Source organism: Hibiscus syriacus, unplaced genomic scaffold, assembly GCF_006381635.1.
Source record: "Hibiscus syriacus cultivar Baekdansim isolate YM2019G1 unplaced genomic scaffold, ASM638163v2 tig00111330_pilon, whole genome shotgun sequence".
NCBI classification, from domain to species: domain Eukaryota; kingdom Viridiplantae; phylum Streptophyta; class Magnoliopsida; order Malvales; family Malvaceae; genus Hibiscus; species Hibiscus syriacus.
The window spans coordinates 5461372-5486168 of NW_024063059.1; the positions used below are offsets into that span (position 1 = coordinate 5461372).

Genomic DNA, 24797 nt, shown 5'->3' on the forward strand with positions numbered 1-24797 from the left:
TTAGAAATCTATTGAAGGATATAACTTTGATACAAGAAGAGCCTACCAAGGTTTGTGTTGACAACAAATCAACCATTGCCTTATCAAAAAATCCAGTATTCCATTATCAAAGTAAGCACATAGATATTCGCTACCACTATATATGGGAGTGTGTTGCAAGAAAGGATGTAGAAGTTGAATACGTAAAGTCACAAGATCAAGTTGTCGAAATTTTTACCAACCCACTGACCAGCGAAGACTTTATAAGATTAAGGAACTTACTAGGGGTCACAAGATCAAGTTTAAGGGGGGTGTTGGATCATAAACTTGATCCATTATAGGTGCCTAAACCCAAACTAAATTGATGTCATTGCTTACATCAATTTAGTTAGGTGAAGAATTAGGTGAAGAGTTAGGTGAAGAATTAGGTGAAGAATTAGGTGAAGAGTTAAGTGAGAGTTAGGTATTTGTATATTTTAATGGTTTAAGTTATTTTATTTGTGTGGTGTAGGATTATTCTTGAGTAGTATAAATATCCCTCCCCATTTTAGTTTAAGCATCAAGAAAAATTAAGAGCTTCTAAGTGAGTGAAGAAGCAAAGTCTTATAAGAGTGAGTTGTAGTATCTTGTTTTTGAGTGAGAGTGCTATTGTAATATTTGTTTGAGTTTCAATAAAAATTGTTTGTATGAGTGTTTCATTTCCAACATAAAGTTTGTGTGTTTAATTGGCCTTCCATCAGTTCGCTAATCTTTGAGAGTGAGTTCTTTACCATAAATATTTTTCTTTGGCAATTAAGTTTTTTAAGTTGTATCATATGTGCAATTCAGTGCTAGTGTTTCAGCTAATAATTCAGTGCTAGTTTAGCACTCAACTTCTAGGCCTTATCATGTTTGCAAAACAACATATACATTCCATTTAACACTTGGTCATCTATATTTTAAAGATGAGACGAATGACTGTTTACCATTGGTTTGCCTATAATTTAAGGAACTGAAGAACGGTGACCACCATGGTGGAAGAACTAGGGTTAGATCTGTATATTTAAGTCTTTTTGAGTAATACAGTCAGTTAATCAGAACTGTAAACTAGAATATCTGCTCTCATTTTATAAAGAAAATGATTCAGGTATCAAGGCACAGCTGCAGCAGAACCTAACGCATGTAGCTAAAATCGCAGATGCACAAGCACAGGGATCAACATCCCAGGTTGTCCTGGAGATTTCTTCGGTTTAATAACTTTCGATTAAGCAACTTGCGTTTCATTTATTTGAACTCATTTGTGAAACATTGACGATGCCTACGCAATCCACAACGCAGCAAGAACAACATGTGCAGTCCTCACAAGCTGTAATAGATAAGCAGCATCCAGATTTCTTAGCTTCAAAAGTGCTTTTCCATGTGAACGATCAGCAGCTGCAGCAGTAATCAGAGCAATCAATATATCTCCAACAGCAGCAACTGAACCAGCCACAAGTGGGGAGAAGATCTGCTGCCGCTGGTGGCACTTATCATGGGGGTCAAGCTGGGATAGGTAACAATGTCATGAAATTCGAGGAAACGAACAAGATAAGCTCGGAAGATGGAGCGGGTGAAGGCTTTAGAAACTTTGCCTATGGGCAACGCTAGGTAGAGTGAAATCATGACCAACACCGATACCACGGTGTTCATATTGTGTAGAGCTCTTCGGGTAGTTCTCTGCCTCTATTTATCTGTTTTTATTTTGCTGATTTTCATTTCGGTACCATGAAAAATGTGGAGATAACGGTAGGTGCATACATGTGGAGGGCTAACTTGGTTCATTTGTCATCTCTTTGGTTTAGTTGCTTTTCACCTGGAATCTCACGGTAATATATTTTCTATTAGTGATTCAAATCATGGTATCTTACATGTAAGGCAGAAGTAATCTTCGCATGATTAAATAATAACTCAGAATTGAGGTAAACTCATTCGGTATCTTCTAGAAGATAATGCTGCCATGGTACAAGACAATTTTGTTCGATAAGCTTAAAGGGGGGAAAAACAACCATTGACAGATTGATTATCTTCAGCTACCAGCTGTTTCCCTACAGAACTTGAGTTAGACTTTCTAGGATCAGGGCACTTAGCTTTCAGCACTTGTCACATTTGATCTGTCAAAATTTGCTCCATTAACTTCACTGGGATCTTCAGATTTGCTCAATACGTTCAAATTTGAGAGACATCCACCTGAACAAATGCCACTGGGATGTTCTATCTGGAGTCCCTACAGCTATGAATGATCAGCAGCGATTTTAGAGATGACTACGGTTGTTAGAGTTGTGACCCAATTTATTCTTGGATCAGATCATGAAGTTTAAAAAGTCTTAGCTTCACAAAAATCATTCAAATTATGACATGGCAAGTTACAGGATGTTTTATTGTAATTGTGGAGTAGACAAGCCATGTGACAAAATAAATCCCTTTCATTAGGTTCATGAATTTAGTTAATCCTGTACAAATTTAGAAATGTTTGTTTCAGATCATGTAATTGAGATTTCGTCAGCATGCTGGATTGAAGCCATTGGGATTGTTCAAGAATAATCTCTCGAACTGGGGTCGTGTGAGTATTGGTCACTGAGAGACATCATTTGAAATGAAAATCGTTTCTTTTACCCTCTAAGGTCTTGCATGCGCCTCCACGCACCACCTCTGAGAGTGGGGAAAGTCTACCGCCTGGTGGACTGTTTGGAAATGGGCCGATCCTAGAAATTCCGTAAAAATTTCTACTTGTGTTTTAAGAAGTTTTGAAACACTTACCAAGCTCGATTCATAACAGTGAACGGCGGAGAGCTCGATTTTAAAATGTCGAAAACTTGATATTTCTCACCCCTTCACACGCCGACGACAACGAAGATAATATAGACACCGGTGAACTCGAGATAACACAAGGAACACGATGGTGCAGTAGGTGTCAAAAACGGAACAATGGTCGACGATGAATCAACGATCAAATGTTTCAATCTATAAGAGGAAATGTTCTGGAGATAGAAAAAGAAATTAACATTTTCCCCATATTTGGGATTATGTAAACCCTTAAAAAAGAAAATGGCAAAATCATATCACAGGTCCTCCATCTTTAGTTGCTTTCTAAATTTGAATCTAAATTTAATCAAAATTTCACTTCAATCCCCGAATTCAATTAAAATTCAATTCAATCCTCAAAAAATTTCAAAAGAATTTTTAGACCCTGTTTTGGGGTGTGACACTCATCATTAATTGTGATTTCTTACTAATGTAATACAAATCATATTTTATATGCACACATATCTAATCAAATACTATCCAACAATATCTATCTAATCAACAAAAAGCCATTTAATCAATTAACAAATTCCATCCAAACATGAGCAACATATTGAGAGTTAAAACGTTAAGAAAATGGCAAATTACAGGTATTGTTCAACATTATATCAATAAAAAAATAAAATGAAAACCCTTGATCAAATGGAATAAAAGTATCCACGCTCAGTTTTCTTCAAGCTTAAACCCATGTTACTGATTTTAATAATGTGTTCCTTTTTATTACAAATAACTCAACTTAGGGCAATCTTCAAGTCTAATCTAACATCTTTCATTTCTGGCTCCAGAAAATGATATAATAATAATCACAGGCAAAAGCATCGAACCATAAGAAGAAGAAAAAAGACACCATCTTATTAAATATGAACAACTATTGTCAAGGTCAAACAGAAACAAAAATACCACTCGAGTTTTAAGCTGCTTGCAAAGTTTTTAAGATGGTCAAGATCTGTATTTAGAACCATACCGTTGTAACAAAACATCCAGAAATCTAATAATAGTAGAATCAGAATTTCCAGCCTCACGAAAACATATACTTGATCTTCTTCTTTGGCCTCAACTGTCGTTTACCAAGCAATAGAAAATGTCAAACAGTTACATGGCAAGAGCACAAACTCGAATGTGGTTTACAAAAATGTCCTTTAGATTAGCTGCTCGTGCGAATGGAATAATGGGATGGGCATAGATGGTTTACCTGGTTGCTTTGACCACACTTCTTTTTCCTGCAGTTCACAGCACGGGGGTGCAGACGAGCATAACACCTACAGCAAAGATATCCCCATTAATTGGTAAAGTTACTAAGCTTTTCATTTTCTACTAACATTTTCTCAACTTTTACTGGAATATATATATATAAGCTTTTCAATTCTATGTTCTATTGTATATGGTATTGAATGAAGAATCTCTCTGATATAAATGGCTTAAACATATGTACCAGTTTAAAATATCTAATTCTACCCCCAAGAAAGGAAACTCAAAAGAAATTAATGAAGTTATAAAAGGATATTAAGGTAGCAAAAATAGTATGTAGCATTATGCAGGCATGGAAGTAATAACAAATCAGATCAGTTTGCAAGAAATTTTAATAAAAAGAGCATTTCCTAAAAATTGGACCTTCTTATTATCCCTAAAACTAAACATCAAAATGCACCTCTGGTAGGCAGGATGCAGGGGGAAAGTCTAACTAGATGCATAGAAGATATATGATAGTAAACGAACAATTCATTTCAAATGAATTGTGTATACTAAGATTATTTAAACAATTAAAATTATGGGCAAGAAGATAGAGTGGACATACTTGTCGCAGATCATCTTGTCCTGATTGTATTTCCTAGCCAATGCCATCAAAGAAGGCTCGATAATTAATTCCACTAAAACATTAACATTTAAATATCGCTTAGAGAGAAACTTGGTGTGTGTTTGTGGTGTTTTGGGGGGGGAGGGGGGAGCACAGTTCAAACTTTCAAGTCAACATCCCAATTTCCATCGTAATTTCAGTACTCTAAACAACAAAATTGGAGATAACACGAGAGCATTTTCTTCTCATCACAGAGATCCTACAAAATTATCTAAATATTGTTAAAAAATTGAAGCTATAGAAAAGCTAGCATATTTAGTTCTAATGACTGCTACAAATTCCTATTTGGATACTTCTCACTTTCTCAACAGGTAAACATTACCTAAACATATCCTCGCTTTCAATTCACAGTTCAATACGGATCATGATAAATCAAAATACTTTAAACATCTTTTGCCTGTGTCAATTTTTTGGGAGAATCGTATTAGGGTCCATAAGGACCAACATTTACCTTTCTAAATATTGTAGTCAGCAAGAGTACGGCCATCCTCGAGCTGCTTTCCGGCGAAAATCAACCTCTGCTGGTCCGGAGGGATACCTGATAAAATTTTAACAGGAAAATATAAGCCGTCAAAACCACACACAAAAAAATCACAAACAAATTGCACTACAAAAGCGGGAAGGGAGAAAAACTTAAGAAGGAAAAGAGACGAGTAATACCTTCTTTATCCTGAATCTTAGCCTTCACATTATCGATGGTGTCACTGAATTCAACCTCTAGGGTTATGGTTTTTCTAGTTAGGGTTGTCGTAATCGATTTTCGTCCGGACACAAATTTTTTATAAACAAGAAATATAATGTGAATAAAAAAATAATTTTTATTTTTTTTAAAATATTTTAGAAGTCGCTATCGATCTTTTTGGGTTAGGTAGGTCGAATACCTAAAAATTATATTTTAAAAGAGTCTTTAAAAAACATCAGTTAAAAGATAAATACCTAAAAATTATATTTTAAAAGAGTTTTTAAAAAAACATCAGTTAAAAGATAAATTGGTATGCGTTTAACTAAAAATTCATTATTTTTAAAAATAAAAAGAGATTCGTGGTCAGTTACGTTTGGGGAAATATTAGCACTCACAACGCCCAAAATTAGTACTAATTAATTATAAATTGTCTCTATTATTAGAAATTTAAAAATTCAAAGATATATTTAATTTATAATCTTGTTATTTCAAATTTATAATTTTTAAAAAAATCTATTAATTTATATATATAAATAAGATATTTTTTTATTTAGAAATATCAGAAAATGACTTCTAGATGTTTTAAGACAACTCTTTTCTTAATATTAAAAAATAAATATTAAAACATTTATCTAAAATAAATATAATTTATAAAAGTAATCTATTTAATTATTTAAAATATCAGAAAATGGACATCCAGTTACTTTAAGACTGTTCTTTCTTAATATTGAAAAATAAATATTAAAATATGATCAAAATGATTTAAAAGTAATTTATTAAATTTATAAATAGGATTTTAATAAAATAAATAGATAAATATTATTTATTATAAATATATTTACATGACTAAATAATAATAATAGTAATTAAATATATGAACATATAAAATTTAAAATATAACTAAACGGTGATTAAAATAAATAAAACTAAAACTATATATTTAAAATATAAAAAAAATAAAGTTTATAATTAAAAAAAATGAAGATATTAAAATTAATGACTAAATTAGAATATATTAAAATTAAATATCTAATTAGTAATTAATTATTTAAAATTGTAGTGGCTAAACATGCAATTTTTCCTATTTTTAATTTAGGGACTAAATTAAATATATATAAAATTTGAACATCAAATTAAAACAAATTAAAACATGTTGTTCATGATTAAAATATTAATTATTAAAATTAGAGGACTAAATCTGATATTTTATCTTAAATATATATAATTACGGTTAATGGCTAAAATGTAAATAAATAAAATTTAGATACCAAATTAAAAGGATCATAAATTTGATTCAGTGACTAAAATGCAAAACATATAAAACAGAGGGACTGCGGACGGGGTTTAACGTTTAAAAATTACACACATACCCCTCCCCAAAACGACGCCGTTTGGGAAGGGGTAGTTAAATCCCTTAGAGCCGGCCCTTCCGGCCATCTTCTTCATTTTCTCATTTATCATTCTCTCTCTAGCTGAGAGAGATTAAAACTCTCTTGCCTCTCTCTAGGATTCCCTCACCGGAGGGAATCCGATCATCGGCCGGCAGCCTTACGCCGCCGCCAACCTCCGCCGCCGACTACCATATACGGTGGCCGGAACTAATTTTGTTTTCTAAATCGAAGCCCGATTTTTCCCTTATCTCGAATATGACCTCCTTTTTACCTAAAAATCCTAGATCACCCTAGATCTAGAAAAAAACCGAAGGTTTTTACATTCGATGTTTTTGGTTTTCTGGTTTCACGTGAAGACTCCGATGAACGCTGTAAGTATTCTCTCCTTTTTCTTTTCTTTTTTTCGAATGGTTACTGCTGGTTATATTTATTGGTTGTTTTTTTTCTTTCTGTGATATGGTTGCTCTCTGTCCTCCTTTTTTTTCTTCTCTGTGCAGGTGTGGTCATATAGCCTCGATGAGGCTCTCGTTGGACCGGTCCTAGGAGGGTTTTTCGATGAGTCACCAAACTATGTGGTGACTCACCTTGTAGCTGTGACGTGGGGGGCAAATGGCTCTTCTGGAGGCTTCAACAGTGAGGCGGCGTGTCGGCAGTAGGCGTTGGACCACCTAGCAGAGGCGTTGGCGGCCGCGTGGTGCATCAGAGGCGGCGGCTGTAGTCCCTAGGGTATCATAACCCTAGGGCTTCTTGCTAGATATCTCTGGACCGTTGGATCTTGCCAAATCCAACGGTTGATGATTGTTGGTGGCTAGGGTTGAGATATAAACCCTAAATAGGTTTAGGGTTGAGATATAAACCCTAAATGGGTTTAAGGTTGTCATTTAGGCTGATCTGGGTGTAAATGGGCCTCCGGGTTATTTGGTTGTAGTGGGCCTCGGGTATTGGGTTTCGTTTTTGGGCCTGTAATAATATTTATAATTATTTATTATTTAATAATAATAATAATAATAATAATAATAAAATAATTATAATAATAAATCAAATGGATAATAAAAAATTAGTATCTTCAGCTGCCCCTCTTTGCTCATTCTTGTGTTAACAAGAATAGGGAAAAGATGAAAAGATAATAAATTTTTTATCCATTTAACTTCACTTGATTATGATGGCAATGTTGAACAAGTTTTTATTATTATGAACTCTTCCATTTTTCCGCTGGGGATGATAATCTGTGATGTAATTTAACAAAAGGTTGAACAAGTTCTTCTCATTATGAACTTCTTTTTCCTCTTCAGATGAGTTCTTCTCATTATGAACTCCTTTTACAAATGCTGATCTTCAAAAGAGGGGTTGTTAATTTGGCTTCAATATGTGATGAATTAAGGCAAGTTTGAACAAGTTCTTCTCATTATGAACTCTTTCTCCTTCTTCAGATGAGTTCTTCTTATTCTAAACACTTCTGGAAATGTTGATGCTGATATATCTCCTTCAGTGATAGAATCAAACAACGATTGAACAAGTTCTTCTCATTATGAATTTCTTCTTCCTCTTCAGATAAGTTCTTCTCATTATGAACTTTCTCTGGAAAAGTTGATCTATCGAGTGATGAATTCAAACAAAAGGTTTGAACAAATTCTTCTCATTATGAATTTCTTCTTCCTCTTCAGATGAGTTCTTCTCATTATGAACTCTACCTGGCAATGCTGATCCATCAAGTGATGAATTCGAGCAAAAGGTTAAACAAGTTCTTCTCATTATGAACTTCTTCAGATAAGTTCTTCTCATTATGAACATTCTCTAAAAAAGTTGATCCATTGAGTGATGGGTATGAATCTTTGCTAAAATCTTTGAAATTCCTGTCAAATATTTAACATGGATAAAATGAATGAAAATACCCCTATTTTGCAAATGTCTAAATATGATGCATGAACGTTAAGTTCATCTTTATTTGATTTCAAGGTGGTGAACTCGGTCTTTCTTCAATTGTATAGAAATCCAATAAATCTTTATTCTTTAAAAAGAGAATCTATCATCTTTGGAGAGTGTAGATGTAGATATGCCTGAATTTTTATATGATGTCACAAAAGCACTTGAAAACAAAACTCAATGGTATAGGCTCTTGAAAAGTCCGCACTCATGCAACATGTTGATTCTGATAACTACTCATCTGATTATGAAGCGATCTTCCAGGATGATTTCACAGATATTGATAGTTCTTCTGATACCGAAGAAATCCTGAATTCTGATTCTGATGAGGAGAATAAACTATTATACTTGACGAAAATGGGGTACTCAGAGGCTGAGGCTTCAATAGCCATAAAGAGATGTGGTCCGGATTCATCAATTACAGAGTTGAGAGATTTTATATGTGCTGCTCAAATGGCTAAGGCTGCTGGCACACTTCTTTCGATGGAAGATATGAAGTCATTATGCAATGACCCAAATTACAAGAAAAGGCGAAACTCGGGCTATGATTTGTTGTAAAGGAAGAAGCAGAGGAAGCTTGAAAAGAAGCTTCTTAATGAAGACAATCATGCAGTTCATCTTCCAAATCCAATGATTGGTTTTGAGGTTCCTACCGTACCAGATAAGATAACTCAAAGAACACTTCCAGAAGATGCTATTGGGTCTCCTTATTTCTACTCCGAGAACGTGGCATTTGCTCCAGTTGGTGTTTAGACTGAAATGTCACGGTACTTATACGATGTAGAGCCAGAATTTGTAGATTTGAAGTATTTTTATGTTGTTGCAAGGAAAAGGGCTATAATCATAATCTGCCAATTGAGAACAAATTTCCTCTTATTCTGCTTCTAAATGAATCTATGATGGAAATAACTTGTTTGCTTTTCAACAGTGATTGCAAATGTCGATAAGACTTACTTTAGATTCCATGCACTAAAAAGTATTAACATAAAGTAATAGCCAGAAATATTTTGTTTGTTTTAAGATTATGGTAATCCATTTACAGGATGTTTATGTGAAAAATAAATTGAATTTCGAACAAAAGAAATTGAATTTTAGAAAGATAATCTTGGAATAAATAATATATAAAAATTTATTCAAAGTCATGGCAAACATAGGAATGATAAAATTCAAATGACTCAACAAATTATTAGCATAAGTATTTCTAAACTAATCAACTTGATATAATTTAGAGCACTGAGGTAAGCTTATGTCTGGAAGATCTCAAACGTTGCCAGAATGCTTGTAGATGTAAAGTTTCTCCCAAAATATCAAGCTCTTAAGAAGGTTTAATTGCAAGATGCCTAATATCAACATGTATTTGAGCAGCCCTTTCATGTTTTCAACTCAAATCCTTCATTTGGTTGCTAGATGCCCTTTGTGGGTTTTCATCTTGACCCTCATTTTCTATTTTTTTTTTATTTTTTCATTTTATTTTTCATTTTATTTTCTTTTTTCTTCAAGCATAATATTTCTTGACAGAATATGAGTTTATTGGGTTTCTCAGAATTTTTCCATCCATTTCTGTTAAGATCAACGCTCCTTCGGAAAAGGCCTTTTTTACAACATATGATCATTCCCAATTAGGCATCCATTTCCCACGGAAATCTTTATGTATAGGCAAGATCTTTTTCAGCACTACATCACCCTCTTGAAATTTTCTTGGATGTACTTTCTTGTCATGAGACTTCATCATCTGTTTCTGATACATCTATCCATGACAAATAGCTTTCAATCTCCTCTCATCAATAAGGTTCAATTGATCAAATCGATCTTGGATACATTCAGACTCATCCAATTTTACCTCTCTCAAGATTCAAAGTGATGGGATCTCAACTTCAATCGGTAAGACTTCTTCCATCCCATAGACTAAAGAAAAAGGTGTTGCCCCAGTAGATGTTCGCACAGTAATTCGATATGCATATAAAGTAAAAGGTAACTTCTCGTGCCAATCTTTGTAAGTTTCAGTAGTCTTCGTAATGATTCTCTTGATGTTCTTATTTGCTGCTTCAACTGCCCCATTCATCTTTGGACGATACGCCACTGAATTTTCATGCTTGATTTTAAACTGTGCACAAAGTTCAGTCATCATTTTGTTGTTCAAGTTCAGAGCATTATCTGTGATGATTCTTTCTGGTAACCCATACCGGCATATTATTTCTTTCTTTATAAATTTACAAACTATAGACTTCTTAATATTGGCATATGAAGCAGCTTCAACCCATTTGGTAAAATAGTCAATTGCCACTAGGATGAAACAATGTCCATTTGATATTTTTGGTGTGATTGCCCCAATGACGTCTATTCCCCACATAGAAAATGGCCAAGGTGCAGTCATTACATGTAAAGGCGATGGAGGTACATGAATCTTATCTATATATACCTAACATTTATGACATCTTCTTGCAAAATCAATGCAATCGTTGTGCATGGTAGCCCAATAATATCCATATCTCATTATTTTTCTAGCCATGGAAATACCATTTGCATATGTACCACATATCCCACTGTGTACTTCCTCAATGATGCTTTTGGCTTCGCTCGTATTTACACATCTCAATAGTATTTGATCATTGCTTCTTTTATATAAAGTTTCACCATCAAGAAAGTATCCTGCATCTATTCTTCTCAATGTTCTTTTATCGATCTCAGATGCTTTTTGTGGATAGCTTTGATACTTGATATATTTCAAGATATCATAATACAATGGCTTGCCATCTACTTCTGCTTCCACACTGTAGCAATGTGCAGGAGTTTCATATACTTGTATTTTGATCGGCATCATATCAACTTTTTTATTTGCTTGAAACATAGCAGCTAATATGGCAAAGCATCTGCCATTTGATTTTCCTCTCGAGGGAGATAATTGAAAGTGACATTTTCAAATTCTCTCACTAATTCGAGGGTAAAATTTCGGTATTCCAGTAATTTGGGATCTTTTGTTTCACATTCTCTTTTTAATTGATATTGATACACCACTAATGATGAATCTCCGTATATCTTGAGAAATTTAATTTTCCTTTCTATGGTTGCCTTCAATCCCATGACACAAGCTTCATATTCTGCCATGTTATTGGTGCAAAAGAACTCCAGTCTGCTTTTGAAAGGATAATAGATATTTTCTGGAGAAATTAACAATGCCCCAATTCCTCTTCCCAAGGCATTGGATGCTCCATCAAAATAAAGCTTCCAGGATTCATCATTTGTTTTTGACTTCTTCATTCATAGATATGCACAACAATTCATCATCTGGAAAATTAAAACTCAGAGACTGATAATCATCCGATACACGACTGGCCAGAAAATCAGCTATGACAGTTCCTTTTATCGCTTTTTGGTTGACATATACAATATCAAACTCGGATAATAACATTTGCCATCTAGCCATTTTGTCTGTCAAAGCTGGTGATTCCATTAAGAACTTTAAAGGATCAAGTCTAGATATCAACCAAGTGGTATGATATAACATGTATTGTCTGAGCCTTCGAGTAACCCACACCAAGGCACAACATAATTTTTGTATTGGTGGGTATCGAATTTTACAATCAATAAATTTCTTACTCAGATAATAAATGGCTTTCTCTTTTCTTCCAGATTCATCATGTTGTCCTAGTACACATCCCACCGAATTTTCAAAGACTGTCAAATAGAGAATTAACGGTCTATCAGGCACTAGTGATACTAAAATGGGGGCATTGGATAAATATTTCTTAATAATATCCAAAGTTTCTTGACATTCATCATTCCAGACTTCAGGGTTGTTCTTTCGAAGTAATTTGAACACTGGATCACATTTGTCAGTTAATTGAGAAATGAACCGAGATATATAATTTAATCTTCCTAAAAAGCCTCAAACTTTTTTTCTTTGTATTGGGTGGCGGAAGATCTTGAATTGCTTTTACTTTATCTGGATCAATCTTGATTCTTTTTTGGATGACTACAAATCCCAATAGCTTCACGGACGTTACCCTAAAAGTGCATATAGTGGGGTTGAGCTTTAATTGATACTTTCTCAATCTTTGGAAAAGTTTTCTCAGATTTTGAATATGTTCTTCTTCGGTTCGGGACTTGGCAATCATGTCATCCACATATATTTCAATCTCTTTGTGCATCATGTCATGAAACAAAGTTACCATTGCTCTTTAATACGTTGCCCCTGCATTTTTCAATCCAAATGGCATTACTTTATAATAGAATGTGCCCCACATGGTTACAAATGTTGTTTTTTTCCATGTCTTCAGGGTTCATTTTTATCTGATTATACCCTGAGAAGCCGTCCATGAAGGAAAACCATGCATGTCCTGCAGTATTGTCCACCAATGTGTCTATATGAGGTAATGGAAAGCTATCTTTTGGACTAGCTTTGTTGAGATCTCTGTAATCCACACACATTCGAACTTTCCCATTCTTCTTTGGTACTGGAACAATGTTGGCTACCCATTCTGGGTAATTCGCTGCCTGTAGAAAATCGACATTAATCTATTTCATCACTTCTTCTTTGATTTGTAACAACATTTCTGGCCTCATTCGTCTGAGATTTTGTTGAACAGGTTTGTATTCTAGACTGATCGGAAGTTTATGCACCACTATATCTATACTTAGACCAGGCATATCTTGATAAGACCAGGCGAAGATATCTTTGAATTCTTGGAGGAGATCTATCAATTCTTGTTTTATCTGGGTTGACAAAGTAGTACCAATTTTCACTTCTTTCATTTCCTCATCGGTTTCCAGATTTACAATCTCAATTTCTTCTTTGTGAGGTAAAATTTGTTTGTCTTTTTTTTCCTACCAGTTTTAATAATTCAGTAGGAACATCACATTTTACTTCATCTTCACACTCATTGATTTCCTCCTGACATATGGGCCACTCTAAATTTATCTCATGATTAAATTTAGGAATAATCAGGCTATTAACATTGTGACACCTGCAAATTTAAGTCGGACATATTTCCGAAAGGATATAGTAAATTTATGAAATAAATATATAAAAAAATGAGAAATAATGAATGTATAAAATGTAAAAAAAATGTAAAGAATGATTGCCATTTGAGAATTTTAAGAAAACTTCTTATATATGATATTAAGTGAACTTAACAACTGCCCTTACAATGTATCAAAAACTTTTTATATTCTTGGGCTAAAACATAAAGATTGGTTCTGAATATTACTCTGTGTTAATACTAAAAGCTACAGGGAGATCTTCAGCAGTCCAATTGTTGAGTGTTTCACCAGGAAGACAAGGGCGAATTCCAGTCAAGTATTTGACAGTCTTGTGGTCATCTGTGATCTTGTTGATAAATAATCCTCCCATAGCTTTTTCAACCAGGCTTTGATCTTTTGTCAACTTTTCTTCTTTAAGAGCATCAACAAGCTGTTGTTCTACATTAACCATTCCTCCGAATTTGAACGTGGTCTTCAACTGAGGGAAAGATATATGTTCCCAAGAGATTTCTTCTCCTTTCAGTCTGGCCCTTCTATCCTCACCTCTTCTCTTCATCTCTTTGTTCCTTTGCTGAAAGTTGGGCTTAAATCCAAGCCCAAAACGATCTTTATTCATCTTCATATTTACAGGAACTGAACTTCCTTGAAGATTATTTCTCAAACCTTTCCCAGTTTTAGCTCTAATGCCTAAAGTCTGTCGTACAGTCATTTTGGTGCAATTAGATAATCTGGGATGTGGAATTTTACTTCCTTCAGCAATAAAAGTTGCATTGAAAAATTCCAAAGCTCGGAAAGAACATTTGAGAGCCTCATCATTGGTTTCAATATACGGAGCATCACTCGTTATAGAGGCAATGATTTCTTCCTCAGATCCTACACATATTAGTTGACCGTCAACAACGAACTTCAGTTTCTGATGCAATGAAGAAGAAACAACTCTTGCAGAATGGATCCACGGCCTTCCTAATAAACAATTATATGTAGGGTGGATATCCATTACCACAAAGTCAATATTGTATACGACTGGTCCAATCAGCAGTGGTATTTCCATTTTTTCAAGCACCTCTTTTTGAGTTCCATCAAAAGCTCACACTATGTTCTGATAACTCTTCATGTGCGATTTATCCACCGGCATCCTTTGAAGTGTAACCAGAGGCATTAAGTTAAGAGCATATCCATTATCAATTAGTACTTCTGGTAATACATGACCATGACAATATGTGGTAATATTAAGAGCTTTCACTGATCCCATTCCGCCTTCAGGTATTTCATCATCAGGGAACGTTATGTAATTATCAACTGCTATGTGCCCTACAATCCTGTCAAGCTTGTTGAGAGATATATCTTCAGGGATAAATGTTTGATTAAAAACTTTTATCAAAGTATTTCTGTGTACTTCTGAATTCATCAACATATCAAGAATTGAAATTCGCGCTTGCTATTTATGTAAGTGTTCAACCAAACTATATTCGCTATGTTTCAGAAATTTAAAAAAAATTTAAGCTTGTTTCTCCGTTACGGGCTCATTGACTGTTGGCGAAGATTCATCATCAAATACCTTTTGAGGTATCACTGTAGCTTTTTCTTTTGCCTTTGCATGTTCTGATGCATTTGATGTCTCGGGAGAATAACACCTCCCACTCCTTGTACAGAATTCGACTTCACTCACTGATTCAGATGTCGAATCCACATTCTGTACTTTTTCTTTTGCATTTTCCAGAGAAACATATCCTCCTACCATTGAAACATTGGTAGTATAATTCCAAGGTACCCTGTGGGTATCCTTATATAGAAATGGTAACGAAGTTGTGATGACCACTTTCGGCTTTGATGGTGCAGGATTCACTGTAGATGATTTCACAGTGATGATCACGGGATCATTTGTTCTCTGTTTAGGTTTAGAATCTTCTGATGCGCAAATGTCCTCTTCTCTTTTTTCTAGTTCTTCTTCAAAGAATTCTATCTCTTTGTTATTCATCAGTTTTTGCACCAAATCCCTGAATTCAGAGCATAATTGAATTCCATGTCCCTTTTCTTGATAATATTCGCAATAATTCTCGCCTTCATTATGCTTTGGTTTGAATTATTGTTGAATCATACCAGATAGGGAGAGTTTTTGAAATATCAAACCAAAGGAAGATTTAATCTCAGAAATATCCGTTTTGGCTTTCTTTCTGTTCTCTTCCTGAATCGTGTTCACGCTTTTGTCTCCATGATTTGGCAGCGGATGATTTGATGTAGCTGGTGAATTGAATTCCAGTTTTCCAGTATTAATCAAATTTTTGACCACCCTTTTGAATGCCAAACTATTTTCAATAGAGTGACCCATAATTCCATCATGATAAACACAGTGTGCTTTCACATCGTACCATGGAGGGAATGGTGGTTGCATGGGAATCAAAGGATAGGACCTTATCACATCAGCCTTTAACAGCAAATCATAGATCTCAGCATATGGTACTGGTAAGGGTGTAACGGAAAACCTTTCATTTTCCCTACGAGATCCTCTAGATTCCGTTCGATTAGTGTTTGTTTCCTCCTTCTTAACCCTTGGTTGGGTTATCGTAACACTTTTCGAGGTATCCTTGTTGTAAGTGTTCACATTGTTAACTTCATTTTCCTTTTTTTGGTATATGGGTATTTTGGAACTAGACCCCTCACTTGATTCAATTTTGCCACTTTTCATGACATTTTCAATGAGTTCTCCAGAAATGACCAGATCTGTAAAATTTCTGGTTACATTCCCCATTAAATGGCTTAAATAGGGAGCCTTTAAAGTGTGGATGGACATCACTATGGCTTCTTTTTCTGATAGTGGTGGCTGAACTTGGGATGTTGTGTCACGCCATCTCTGAGCGTACTGTTTGAATGTTTCGTTGTTCTTTTTCTTCAGATTTTGGAGAGTCATCTATCAGGGACCATATCTGTAACGTGGCAATACTGCTCTAGGAATGATTTTTCCAGATCCTTCCATGATCTAATATTGACTTTGGTCAGTTGAGTATACCACTTTAAGGCTGGTCCTGTCAAGCTATCTTGAAAGCAATGAATTAATAATTTCTCGTCTTTCACATTATCTACCATTCTGTGGAAAAATATGATAATATGGGACGAAGGGCATGTAGTACCATCATCTCTCTCAAATTCAGGAACTTTGAACTTGATAGGGAGGATTAAGTCCGGGACCAAACTCAACTCACTGGCATCAAACCCATAGAACGATTCAGTTACTTCCATGGATTTTATTCTTTCCTCTAAGCTCTTGATCTGTCTGGTCAATTCTTCATTGGCTTTTTCTTTCTCATTCAACTCATTCAAATCTGGAATCAGATGCTCAGCATTAAATTCCCCTATCTTGACATCTGATATAAGCAAATTTTTGCTTGAAAATGTGAGATCCACTTGTTGACTTTCATTAGGTTTAGTTTCTTGAAGTGCCGATGTACAAGCATGGATTTTTACAGGTGTGATGCCAGAGTGGTAAACTGGTTCCGGTAGGAAACCTAAAGGATACATAGGTTCCTGGTTGAAAGGTACAAGATTTTCATGAATTTTTCCAATGGTAGATTGCTTCCTGAGCATATCCTCTATTTTCTACAGCATACTGTCTTGTGAGTTTGCAATGCTAGCTTCAATTTTCTCTAACTTCATTCTCATTTCTGCCTGTTCTTTATTATATTGTTCCTAGAGGCGTTGTATTTTATCCTCCATGATTTTCTTAGTAGCTTGTCTAGTGCCGTAGTGATGTTGAATTTCTCGTTTGGCCAGAATAACTGCGATTGAAAATCCTTTTGATATTATTTTTTCAAATTTTATTTAATGAATGTTTATCTTAATGTAAAATAAAAACTATAAAGAAAATAATGCAATGAATAATGAATGTATGCAAAAGGTATTGATCCTCAAAAGTTAACTGTCATAAAACAACTTCCATCGGCATACAAAAGTTTCTTTATAATAGTTCATAACTACAGATACATCATAACTTTCCTATTAAGCTCTATGATTTCTTTCATCAGTCATGTCATCTTCTTTTCATACTTAGAAACTGGATCAACGTGATGCTCAATAATCTTTGCTTCAACAGCTAACTCCCCAATATATCTGGAAACTTCGCTCATTTGTACCATGGCCTCGAATACCATACTGCCTCTTTCATCACTTCTTTCTTCAAATAAGTCAGTAGATTTTTGTCATTTTTCATTAGTTCCCTCAAGAGTCTTCTCTAACTCAGTGATTCTGACTTGACAATTATGGAGAGTTTTTTCAAGATCTCGGATTCGTCTTCGTAGTGAAGCGTTCTCCTCATAACTCTCTTTAAGATCACTAGGTCCTAGACGAACCTTCTCTTGGAATAATGATTCTTCAAGTTACAAGATGTAAGCATTAAACTTTGAGTTTTTATTTCTAGACTGATCCAGATCCTCTTCAAGTTTTGTTTGTGCGTCTTGTGTTCTTTGACTGGTTTTCTGGATTTGCACATTCTTGTTTCTATATCGTTACATCCAAGTGCTGGCCACTTCTTGCTCTACTTCAAGTCTGGTGTTGAAATTCTTCCTCTCCAACTCCTATCTTTCCTTTTCAACATCGAATTCTTCAATCCTTTGGTCCCTAACTTCAAGTTCGACAATTAGATTATTCATTTCAGATTTAAATCCCTTGAACATGGTATTTTTCTCATCCTCAAATCTTTCAAGAATTCTATTATTCATCTCTTCTAATTCTTTAGCTTGATCATTTTCTTTCTGCATTTCATTCATAATCTCACAACTTTCAGCTTTGTGCTTTATAATTCACTCCCTTTTATCAACCTCACGATCTTCCATTTTATGTTTTTCTTTCTCAAGGCTTTTGAGAAAAGACTATTCTTTCCTTTCAAATCTTCAACTTGACATTTCTCAATGTTCAATTCTTTAGTCATTTGTACTGTTACTTTGCTCGATCCTGATGCCTTTCGGGATTTGTGTAGCTCATGGTAATTCTTCTTTAATGTTCTGAATTCACCATCAACTTTTTCTTTGTTTTCCCTCAATATTGCGCATTGTGCTGAATTAAAGTCAACGTCGACGCCCAGCATAGCTTTATCTCGTCTCATTTGCTCTAATTATTTCGAACAACATTCTTTTTCTGCTTCAAACTCAGCTCTTAGGATTTCAATCTCTGACGGGACTACAGGGATGCGGTCTTCCATAGAGATATACTCATTTTGATATGGTAAAGGAATATTTTCATTTTTCCTGACATACCTCTATTCCTCATAATCAGGAGTTAACATTACCTTCGCTACTTTGTCTCGAATACAGAAAGTTGTTTTCCAAGCTGTAACAACATCTATGATGTTTCTTTTGTAATTTTTGCTATGAAATGCGAACTCAGACGAATATAATCCAGCAATAACAAGAACAAATTGACGACCCTCGTACTGCCTTATAACCAGAAGTGGTGCATATCCAATTCCTCCCCACAAACCGAGCAGCATCACCCAGTTGTAATCACCATATTTGTAAAACAATTCCCTTTGAATTTGCCACGGGGCATGCCAAACGATATCGTCACTTTGTAAATTTCAAAGGCATTGATCCACGTATCTTTTGTGATTCTTTCGGCCATTCTTGCTCTGGAAACTCTTTCAACGGTGAGTAGTCCGTACTAAAGCGACGGTATGAAACCTTTTCTGTCCTCCAAATATGGCTATGGATCCATACATATAACAATGGTGCACATCTCGAAAATTGTCCGGCTCCTAGCCTTCTACAAGCACTTAACGATCGAAAAGTCTGCTAGAATTGCATAATCAGGATTGAGCCTTTTTGGTAGCTGCTCGAACAAATCTACTATTACAGCCTCAATGTATCCCAATGCTTTTGGGAAGATTACCATACCATATATACCCAGAGTAAAAAGATCAAATCGTGCGAGCTACTACCCATTCTTCTCGTACTCCTACGATCTTTGCTAATAAATTCGGAAAGGACTCGAAGCAAGTCATCGTTAACTTCGACATTGAGCAAATATGGGATGTCCCCGTAAGACTGATAGAACTGCAACTTTCTATTTGAATCCCAACTTTTCCAAATGCCTCACAAATCTTGCATATCATTTCTTTTTAGAGAAACTGGAGCATAACTTGCTAAATCAGGTACATAATCATCCTGCAGATTATCTCCCCCCTGCCTCTGTAAGTCCTCAGCCCACTGTCTTACTTCTGAGTTTGGAACTATTTGATTTGAACACTTTTTATCCATAGATTAAGGTTTTCCAATGAGACGATTAACTCGAAGATCAATACCTTTAATCTTGTATGATGCTGTTCAAAACAGCAAAAATAACAGAAAACATAAAAAGAAATAAATTAGTTCAAATAATAAAGAAGGAAAAATTTAATTTAATATCTACCAAAATATTTCTACTTAAAGCATGCTTTCTACATAACATAATTTAAATAATCTATATTCACATGTAATTTATTTAACAGAAAAATAAATAAATAAATTAAAAGGAAAAAGTTAGAATTCATTTCTCCTTTGTGTACACCTTTTTTAGACAAAATTTCGGTATGACTTCAGATCGGAAGAGTTTCTAGGGTTTACTATATGCAGAGTTTTAGATCTAAGAGTAAAGGTACTCGAATTGTCCTTGTTAGTGCCCCCTTGGGCTGTTAAACCCTCAATCCTAGTCCACTACAGATTTAAGTGGATTGAGTTCAATTCGAGGGGACACACTTCTTTATGCCTGACACGGAGAATAAATTCTCATGAAGACATAGAGCATATGAACCCCGAACACTACTTGCTAGGTCTAACAGGGAGAATAAATTCTCACGAAGACGTCACTTTCACTCCTACTTAAAAGGGACAAGCTTGATTATAAATCTTATGTTATGCAATGCGAGTAATGTGTGTGAGGAGAAATGTTCAAACCTCTGACAAACAAATAAGTAATAAAATTTAATACTTGAAAATAAAATAAAAACATTAATAAAAATATTATATAATAATAAGTATATATAAAATTTTGAAAAGAAAGAATTATAAATTAAATATATGAATTTTTAATTTATAATTAATAGAGACAACTTATAATTTTTAAAGTTTGACCATCCCTAGTGGAGTCGCCAAGCTGTCGTAACCGGTTTTCGCCTAGGCACAAAATTTTTCTTGACGGGAAAAATAATGTGGATAAAAAATGATTTTGATTTTTTTAAAATATTTTTGGAGTTGCCATCGACCTTTTTGGTTAGGTAGGTCAAATACCTAAAAATTATCTTTTAAAAGAGTTTTTAAGAAAACATCAGTTAAAATATAAATTGGTCTACGTTTAACCAAAAATTTATTCTTTTTAAAAATTAAAAGGGATTCGTGGTCCGTTACGTTCGGGGAAGGATTAGCACCCCCACAATGCCCAAAATTGGTACTTATTAATTATAAATTGTCTTTATTATTAGAAATTTAAAAATTCAAAGATATATTTAATTTATAATCTTGTTATTTCAAATTTATAATTTTAAGAAAAATCTATTAATTTATATATATAAATAAGATATTTATTTATTTAGAAATATCAGAAAAGGGCTTCTATGTGCTTTAAGACAACTCTTTTCTTAATATTAAAAAATAAATAAATATTAAAACATTTATCTAAAATAGATATAATTTATAAAAGTAATCTATTTAATTATTTAAAATATCAAAAAATGGACATCCAGTTACTTTAAGACTGCCTTTTCTTAATATTGAAAAATAAATATTAAAATATGATCAAAATGATTTAAAACTAATTTATTAAATTTATAAATAGGATTTTAATAAAATAAATAGATAAATATTATTTATTATAAATATATTTACATGACTAAATAATAATAATAATAATAATAATTAAATATATGAACATATAAAATTTAAAATATAACTAAATGATGACTAAAATAAATAAAACTAAAACTATATATTTAAAATATATAAAAAATAAAAGTTTATACTTAAAAATAAATAAATATATTAAAATTAATGACTAAATTAGAATATATTAAAATTAAATATCTAATTAGTAATTAATTATTTAAAATTGTAGTGGCTAAACATGTAATGTTTCCTATTTTTAATTTAGGGACTAAATTAAATATATATAAAATTCGAACATCAAATTAAAACAAATTAAAACATGTTGTTCATGATTAAAATATTAATTATTAAAATTAGAGGACTAAATCTGATATTTTATCTTAAATATATATAATTGCGGTTAAGGGCTAAAATGTAAATAAATAAAATTTAGAGACTAAATTAAAAGGATCATAAATTTGATTCAGTGACTAAAATGCAAAACATATAAAATAGAGGGACTGCAGACAGGGTTTAATGTTTAAAAATTACACACATACCCCTCCCTAAAACGACGCCGTTTGGGAAGTGGTATTTAAATCCCTTACAGCCGGCCCTTCGAGCCATCTTCTTCATTTTCTCATCTCTCATTCTCTCTCTAGCTGAGAGAGATTAAAACACTCTTGCCTCTCTCTAGGATTCCCTCACCGGAGGGAATCCGATCATCGGCCGATAGCCTTACGCCGCCGCCAACCTCCTGCGCCGGCCACCATATACGGTGGCCAGAACTAAAAAAATTTCTAAATCGAAGCCTAGTTTTTACCTTATCTCGATTATGGCCTCCTTTTTTACCTAAAAATCCTAGATCACCCTAGATCTAAAAAAACCGAAGGTTTTTACCTTCGATGTTTTTAGTTTTCTGGCTTCACGTGAAGACTCCGATGAATGCTGTAAGTATTCTCTCCTTTTTCTTTTCTTTTTTTTGAATGGTTGCTGCTGGTTGTATTTGTTAGTTGTTTTTTTTCTTTCTGTGTTCTGGTTGCTCTCTGTCCTCCTTTTTGTTTTTCTTCTCTTTGCAGGTGTGGTCATATAGCCTCGATGAGGCTCTCGTCGGACCGGGCCTAAGAAGGTTTTTCGATGAGTCACCAAACTATGTGGTGACTCACCTTGTAGCTATGACGTGGGGGGGGGAAATGGCTCTTCTGGAGGATTCAACGGTGAGGCGGCGTATCGGCAGTAGGCGTTGGACCACCTGGCAGAGGCGTTGCCGGCCGTATGGTGCATCAGAGACGGTTGAAGCTTGGAGGTTGCGGCTGTAGTCCCTAGGGTATCATAACCCTAGGGCTTCTTGCTGGATATCTCTGGACCGTTGGATCTTGCCAAATCCAACGACTGATGATTACTGGCGGTTAGGGCTGAGATATAAACCCTAAATGGGTTTAAGGTTGTCATTTAGGCCGATCTGGGTGTAAATGGGCCTCCGGGTTATTTGGTTTTAAGTGGGCCTCGGGTATTGGGCTTCGTTTTTGGGCCTGTAATAATATTTATAATTATTTATTATTTAATAATAATAATAATAATAATATAATAAAATAATTATAATAATAAATCAAATGGATAATAAAAAACTAGTATCTTCAAGGGTTTTCACGAAGATCTGCATTTTTGTCAACTCCGAGTCTCTATTTGTTTCAGCTAAGCCTTCCTGTTCGTTTTCTAGATATATACGTGGTATTAGTGCAGATTAGGATTTTTGGGTGTATGTATGGTTATGGGGCTATTTTCCTTCACTGTGTTAGTAAATAATCTCAAAACCAAACAAACTAACACAATTGGCCACGTGTCGGAAGAAAGCATGTCTCGCACATCGTTAGTAAACTCCTCCTCACCATTGAACCAAACAACCAGCAAAATACAAACTAAAAAAAACCCACCGATATAGCAAAAAGATTGTCGAGTGTGCACTTCAGCTGCGAAATGGATCTTCGCAATTGGAATGGAAGTTGCCAAAAAAGGTGTTTCTGAAATAAATGGAGGTGCGGGATCGCGAACCCCGTGCCTCTCGCATGCGAAGCAAGCGCTCTACCATATGAGCTACACCCCCATGGTAGCCATCTTAGCTTGTTGTTTTTCAAGTTTGGAGCTAGTTTTTTCATTTTTGTAGTGATAATAGAGGATGTGAGAAATGAAAGTCTCAAACCATCCAATGTTGATTCTGTGGATTGGTGAACTTCACATTTTCTGGGGTATGAAAGGGGTTGTTCCTAAGAATCACGATGACAGTAACTATAGGCTAGCGTTTGAAGGTGTCGGAACCGTCTTTGGGTTGGGCCCGGAATTGAGCTTCGACGTGAATTGGGTTAGAGTCGCCATCGATCACTTTAAAACGAATTTAGGTGGGTCGGACACCATCTTACCTTATCTGCATTTTTAGCAGAAACGTGTCGGGTTCGGGAGTCGGTTACGGTCAAGTAAGGATTAACACCCTTGAACCGCCCTTTCGGTACCAATTAATTTACCGGTTGTCTTTTTTTGCGAAAATTGGAATTTAAATTTAAATTATTCGATCTGAATTACTTACCTTGGATGATTTGAATTTCTCTAAAAAAGGAAATCGAAAACGTTAGTCAAGAAATAATAAATATTAAATAGATCAATGGAAAATATATAAATAATAAACTAAAGAAATAATCATAAAAATCAAAAGAGAGGAAAATAAATAAATAAAAATATAGGAACAAAAAATAAAAATAAAAATAAGTCGATGAAATAAAACGAGATAAAATAAAATAAAATAAATGAATAATAATAATAATAATAATGCTAAAAAATAAAAAAATATATATAGCAATAATAAAAGGGACTGAATTGAAATAAAATCAAATTTGATGGTCAATCTCGAATTAAATTGAAGAAAAAATGAATTGTAGGGGCCAAATAAAATGTATAAAAAATACGGGGGACCAAAATCATAATTAGTCCCTAAATTGTGGGACGCGCATGTGAGATTACAAGATGAAAGGACTAAACCTGACATTATCCCAGAAATTTTGAAAAACACGGTAACACAGGGGCTCAAAACGACGTCGTTTCGCCAACACTATAAATACCCTTCCCTTAAGCTAAAAACGACCATTCTCCCCCCATTTACAATATTTCACTCTCTCTCTAAGATTAGGAGAGAGAAATCTCATCTATCGTCTCTCTAAAAGCCCTCTCGCCTGAGGGGTGGTCGGCCCCCGCCGACCACCATCTGCCACCGCCGATCGTCGCTTCGGCCGCCAGAAAAATCCCGAATCACCCACAAGACTCTTCTTCACCTCGTAAACCCAGATCTAGCTATC

General features: G+C 34.4%; 1 protein-coding gene and 1 long non-coding RNA gene across 4 annotated transcripts; one reads left to right on the forward strand and one right to left on the reverse strand.

Annotated features, from left to right (window-relative positions):
• The first annotated feature begins 580 nt into the window (after positions 1–580).
• On the forward strand, positions 581–1921 carry LOC120158627. 3 transcript variants are annotated; one of them, XR_005519256.1, is made up of 3 exons: positions 581–736; positions 968–1006; positions 1106–1921. It is a non-coding gene; the product is annotated as an uncharacterized LOC120158627 (long non-coding RNA). The 3 variants fall into 3 exon arrangements; XR_005519255.1 differs by having other exon boundaries at positions 968–1921; XR_005519254.1 differs by lacking the exon at positions 968–1006.
• A 1732-nt stretch (positions 1922–3653) lies between these two features.
• On the reverse strand, positions 3654–5403 carry LOC120158744. Its single transcript, XM_039169521.1, has 5 exons — positions 5315–5403; positions 5106–5192; positions 4595–4627; positions 3992–4058; positions 3654–3856 (listed from the first exon to the last, which is right to left on the reverse strand). Exons 2-5 carry the CDS (start codon positions 5139–5141, stop codon positions 3654–3656), a joined length of 339 nt encoding a protein of 112 aa, XP_039025452.1. The 5' UTR covers positions 5142–5192; positions 5315–5403.
• Between the last annotated feature and the right edge of the window lie 19394 nt (positions 5404–24797).